Genomic DNA, 6,499 nt, shown 5'->3' with positions numbered 1-6,499 from the left:
GAACTCTTAAACATGTTTTGCTTTACATCAATTACATTGTAGAACGTTTTTAACAAAGTCTTACCTTTGAAGCAAGATGTTTTTTTTAATGTATTCTTTGCTTAGAAAGGGCGTTCACACCATACCAATTGATGGTGTAAAAAACGACTTGTATAAATAGTGATGAACTCTGTACTGATCGAAAGGCGTCGTCGACATTAGATACGTCAAACATAGAGTGGTTGAAATACTTTTATACTCTCTTCATCTTGAAAAACTCCAAGGGACTGAATAAAGAACGTAGTGTAATAAAATATAGTAAGCCAAATACTAATGACTTGCCACAAGTATAATTAATCACAACCATACTTCACTAGCTTAGAAAGTGTTCACACCATAACAATTGTCGTTGTAACAGATGTCTTATATAAATAAACGTTCCGCCCACTACTGCGTTTGTTCTGAAGCGAAAGGCGTCGTCTGCTATGAATATTATATACTCTTTCTCTTGTAAACCCCAAAAGAAGTGAATAAAAAAGAATGTAGTGAAGTAATAAAGGTTTATAAGTACAAAGGATTTCGATCAACATACAAATACAGTAAATCAGTTAAAGTAGATACGTTTGTTTGTTCCAGATATTCACGCAAAGCAGCAGCCGCCTATTATATTGAACTGATAGACTAGAAAGAAGGAAGTCAGTCAACATCGCCAGCTCTAAGCAAACAATGGGATTTCAATGTCACTCTTATATCGCACCAACGGCCTCAAGGTGGGATTCTGCGGGCACGGGATGCGAACCTTGGGCCTAAAATTCACGTTAACAACTTTTCCCCACCCGATCTACAGTGTGTCTGTGTATATATTATAAACACTATACATAAAAACAAATTACTTTGTTTACACAAGCATAAGAATTAATACACGTACGTAAAGTAAAAACTATAATACAAACACCCATATTAATAACATATAACGTAACAATTGATGTTAATGAAACTGCTGATATGAATACTGGACTAAAGGCCTCGTCGACATTGAATATAACAGATGTAGTTTGAACGACGTATTAACATGTATACGTCTTTGCTTTCTCTCATGTGTTCATGAAATTTAAACACTGAAAGACCGCCAGATTTATGTGTCGAGTCACATCAGAGCCATAGATATGAACTAATAACATTTATATATTCGAACACTTATGATTAACTCCAATATTAGTCTTATAAATTTATTGTTTTATCGGTTATATTTACCTGAATGGCTACAGAACTTTCTTAACATTAAGTAAACTTATACTTTTTGTACCTGAATGTCTACAGAACTTTCTTACTATTAAGTAAACTTATACTTTTTGTACCTGAATGGCTACAGAACTTTCTTAACTGGTCTAACTGGTGTTTTGTGATGCGCCGTTGTCACTTATTCTGATTCAGAGCAGACAAGCTGGATCTTGTGAAGAGGCAGCGAGATACACAGAGTTTGTTTTTAAAAACATCAGTTTAACGTCATTTAAACAATACTCTGGATTCTTGACAATTCTGATGGTAAAGTGTTTAGATAGTGATGTGGTTTCTTCTTGATAGTCGATACAATGTTCGTTACCAAGGGAACCATCTCTGCCAATAGTTTTACTTCTTAATAACAATGCAATTTAAGGTTTATTATATTTGTTTTTGTTTTTTTACTCACTGTGTATATCTTCTATATAACAATTAACATCCAAATCCCCTGTTCTGGCTTATTAGCAGGCATAGAATGTTCCATAGCAACGCTAGCATCTATTGTGGATACCAAACGTTACACCTAACTACAAAGGCTTTCCTATTCGTGTTGTTCTGGCTTATTAGCAGGCATAGAATGTTCCATAGCAACGCTAGCATCTATTGTGGATACCAAACGTTACACCTAACTACAAAGGCTTTCCTATTCGTGGATTCTAAATGTACACAGAAAAGTAATATTTAAAGGTTTTACTACTCATGTCCCCAGGGAGAGGAGAGTACTGGAAATGTACATAAACTAGCAGTAACCCAAACGCAAGAGGTATTTTGAAAAACGTAACAAAGTAACATAAGGATACACCAACACACACAAAAAAAAACTTATCAAAGGAAAACATATATTTATAGGAAATAGAACATTTTGTTCATACTTTCTCTTCAATTTAAAATTTTCATATGGAGTACAAGGTTGAACATCATTAAAACAATTCAAACCAAACACACAAGTAATTTAGTAAATATTTATTGAAAAAATGAATTGTAATTTTCTTAACATAACATACAATTTACAATGTACATAAACAATAACTGAAAACATATTTAAAATTCCACAACAAATAGTTTGAGCTATTGAACAATAAAGCTGAAATCAGTCAAGGCTGTTATAGTCCAACACTGAACTTGTACAAATCTTCAACGAAAACAATGAAAAAAAAACACAGTTGTGACAACAGTCTAGCCACAGTAAAATTTTACTATTACACACTTAAGTTAGTAAGTGTTTAACTCCAGAATTCTGTAACTGTATATTTCAAACCTTATGGGTAATTTTTGTTTATTAAATATTTAAATAAAAGGCTGCTTAGTTAGATAATGAATTATTATTTTTATTATGAAAATCACACAATGTATTAATTGTGTAAGTCTTGTATCAAAGTACTTCTAACTGTGTATTAATTGTATATCAAGGTACTTCTACCTGTGTATTAATTGTGTAAGTCTCGTATCAAAGTACTTCTAACTGTGTATTAATTGTGTAAGTCACGTATCAAAGTACTTCTAACTGTGTATTAATTGTGTAAGTCTCGTATCAAAGTACTTCTAACTGTATATTAATTGTGTAAGTCTTGTAACAAAGTACTTCTAACTGTGTATTAATTGTGTAAGTCTTGTATCAAAGTACTTCTAACCGTATATTAATTGTGTAAGTCACGTATCAAAGTACTTCTGACCATGTATTAATTGTATATCAAAGTACTTCTACCTGTGTATTAATTGTGTAAGTCACGTATCAAAGTACTTCTGACCATGTATTAATTGTATATCAAAGTACTTCTACCTGTGTATTAATTGTGTAAGTCACGTATAAAAGTACTTCTGACCATGTATTAATTGTATATCAAAGTACTTCTAACTGTGTATTAATTGTGTAAGTCTTTGTATCAAAGTACTTCTGTGTATTAATTGTGTAAGTCTTGTATCAAAGTACTTCTAACTGTGTTTTAATTGTGTAAGTCACGTATCAAAGTACTTCTAACTGTGTATTAATTGTGTAAGTCATGTATTAAAGTACTTCTAACTGTGTATTAATTGTGTAAGTCAAGTACTTCTAACTGTGTATTAATTGTGTAAGTCTTGTATCAAAGTACTTCTAACTGTGTATTAATTGTATATCAAAGTACTTCTAACTGTGTATTAATTGTATATCAAAGTACTTCTAACTGTGTATTAATTGTATATCAAAGTACTTCTGACTGTGAATTAATTGTATATCAAAGTACTTCTGACCATTTTCTTAATAAAACAATGAAACATTTTATGACTACACTTTCACTTAAACTAGTGCCCAAAATGAGAAATGATAATGACCATAAGAAAAATTCATCTATTTTTTCAACATGCCAGTTACGTTTCCATACAAGTCAACTAACATATTACAGTAGACGAGTACAGTTAAAACTTCTTATGCTTCACATTTATCATTCACCATTATTTATTTACTCTGAAACTGTAAAAAATGATGACAACAATCACTAAAAATAAGCCTTAATTCATTTGACAGTAGATTAGTTTTTAAATTAATTTAATTTCACTTCGACAAAAACTTTTTATGAACATCCAGTAACAAAAAACTCACCCACTTGATTTTTTTTAAGTTATGTGTATGTAACGTTCTGTCTCTCTCATCATATTAACCTTCTTTCTTTATTTTGGGTTCTAAAACTTAAACTGGCTGGCTATTATTAACTTCTCTACTAAATTTCATCATCAATTTTTTTACTAAATGATTCACAGATTTTAATATAATTTCTTGTTACTACTAAAGAAATGTATTATGTCTACACAGTTAATATAAATTTCCCTCACTGAAGTTAACCTAAGTATATTCAATAATTACCAAATCTTTTTGAGGATTTTTCAATAGAAAAATTTCAATTCAATTATAAATAAACTGGTCAACATATTTTAGGCATTTGAACTGTGTGATACGAGTACTAAAACCTGATAAAAGTTAATATATTTTAATAATAACACTATCATGTTTATATACACTGTAGAGATTTATAATACCTTATCACTGAAATTCCTTTTTGAAGTATCACGCAAGTAATAAAACTCAATAATTACACCATTTATATAGTTTTACACCCACATTTACATACATTCCATCACTCCTGTTGTTCATCTTAATCTCTCTGAAAACAAAGAAACAATAGTACACAAATTAATATGCTGACACGTGTTTTAATCTTTCTACAGTTAGGTCAGCATCTGAATAACAATTCTGTTATTATCATTAAACAACGTTTCCGTGTACTTTTGGAAAGTTCTAATGGAGAAAACTTCATAACAATACCAAGTTTACTAAAAAGACTGGTTTTGACTTTTGTTCATAGGTTTTTCCAGCCAATCAAAGACTACTTTCAAGTAAATACACATCTAAAAATAGGTATTAAAACCATCTTTCCACTACTTACCCAAGACACACACACACACATGAAATTTGTAGTTAAGTCACACACACATATAGTACACACTTTCTAAGCTCTAGACAGTGTTACTACACTTAACCTACATCCTGAACTTTATTTAGTTTGTATGGCAAATATTCAAATAATTTTCATGATTACAAAAGAATTACCTTGCCGTTATTTAAGTTAAAATGTTACGTAGTTTAACAATTCCATTGAAGCAATCTACTAAAGAATCATAAATGTTTGAACAGTCATTCCTGCTGCAGCAAATTAATTAATGTTTTTTTTTAATGCTATTACTTACATAGTGAACACAACAAAATGGTTTAGAACTAATCACAGCCAAGTCTTTGGTTTCATATGGCTTTGCCATCACAGTCAAGAAATCAGAAAACCACAAGTTTTGACATTTACAAAATACACATTTTTTTTTAGCAACCTGAGAAACATTTTCGTTGTTTTTCTAGCTCAGCTTTATTCAGCTCCTCCTGTAGCACCTGCATCGTCTCCATCAGAGATCGTTTTTCTTCTTCAAGACGACGAATTTCATCTTGGGCTAATACTAGTTGTTGCTCTATTTCTTCTTTACCTTGTACGGATAAAATCTGATTCATCTGTTCTTTCAGTAGTTCGTTCTCACGCTTAACACCAATAAGTGCTGTAAGTTTTAGTCTTAATTTTTCATTTTCAGATGAAAGATTTTCCTTATTATCTACTTCATCCAGACTAGTTAGGTGACTTGTATCCGAGAAGACGTGTACTTCGGAGAGATCCATTGTCTTCTTTGTACTGGTATAAAATTTACTAACATTATAGTATCTCTTTAGCTTATTAGGATCAAATGTCAGATCTTCCAATCCACTTTTAGCATCATCACCACCACTTTCTTTCTTATCAGCACCCAAAACAGAAGCAAAATCCACACCTGCAGATACAACAAGTATTCCACTTACTCCGTGGTTAGGATAAATAAAAAATCAAACTGCACTTGTACGATATACACAAAAACTGGTTTTATCAAATCTTATGTACTCTGTTGAAGTGATTGTAAATATCTAAAATAATGCCATTAATAGATACTTTTTGGATTAGTCATAATATACTATCAAAACATTTAGGTTCATGTAAAAAAAAAGAAAAGAATGAAAGCCAGAACTTTTTCTGTGGATATCTTGTTAGTCAAACCCTTGAAATTTCATCCTTTTGTTTTGAAGTGTAAAATGCATAAGAACACAATCAATCTGATACTGTGAAATCTCGGAAAAAGTTATTTTATGAATCACCCTTCTTCTCTTTCATAATTTTGACTTGTAGAAGATGTGATTGTACAGACATGTTTTTTTCCATGATAATACTCTTAGCAATTTCTATAAAGTGCTTTGTTTTCTTTAAAAGAAACATTCTTAGAAAATGAAAGTTTCTGATGCTTTAGTGGCCAAACAAAATGAATCATAACCACCTGGTGGTGAAATTCATAACTAAAGTGGCTAAACAAAATGAATCATAACAACCTGGTGGTGATATTAATAACTAAAGTGGCCAAACAAAATGAATCATAACCACCTGGTGGTGATATTCATAACTAAAGAAAGCACTTTATGTATATGTAAGTATAAAGTTACACATCTTTTATTTTCATGACTGTTTTGCTTCACTATCCTAAGTATAGTCCTTATTTTTCATGACTGTTTACTTCACTATCCTAAGTATAGTCCTTATTTTGTTTCATGACTGTTTACTTCACTATCCTAAGTATAGTCCTTGTTTTTCATGACTGTTTACTTCACTATCCTAAGTATAGTCCTTTTTTTCATGACTGTTTA

General features: G+C 31.0%; 1 protein-coding gene and 1 long non-coding RNA gene across 2 annotated transcripts in view; both read right to left on the bottom strand.

Moving 5' to 3' along the window:
• Positions 1 to 2,208: 2,208 nt before the first annotated feature.
• LOC111088140 lies at positions 2,209 to 3,080 on the bottom strand. Its single transcript, XR_002612743.1, has 2 exons — positions 2,681 to 3,080; positions 2,209 to 2,647 (listed from the first exon to the last, which is right to left on the bottom strand). It is a non-coding gene; the product is annotated as an uncharacterized LOC111088140 (long non-coding RNA).
• A 21-nt stretch (positions 3,081 to 3,101) lies between these two features.
• The window catches only part of LOC106468882 (UHRF1-binding protein 1-like), a 46,123-nt gene continuing 42,725 nt past the window's right edge, over positions 3,102 to 6,499 (bottom strand). Inside the window, exon 16 of the mRNA XM_022397248.1 lies at positions 3,102 to 5,601. Coding sequence (XP_022252956.1) covers positions 5,108 to 5,601 — 494 coding nt within the window. The 3' untranslated portion in view covers positions 3,102 to 5,107. The remainder of the gene's footprint in view (positions 5,602 to 6,499) is intronic.

This window comes from Limulus polyphemus, unplaced genomic scaffold, assembly GCF_000517525.1.
Source record: "Limulus polyphemus unplaced genomic scaffold, Limulus_polyphemus-2.1.2 Scaffold3203, whole genome shotgun sequence".
NCBI classification, from domain to species: Eukaryota; Metazoa; Arthropoda; class Merostomata; order Xiphosura; family Limulidae; genus Limulus; species Limulus polyphemus.
The sequence above is the reverse complement of the archived record's forward strand: the minus strand, read 5'-3'. Positions and strand labels throughout refer to the sequence as shown.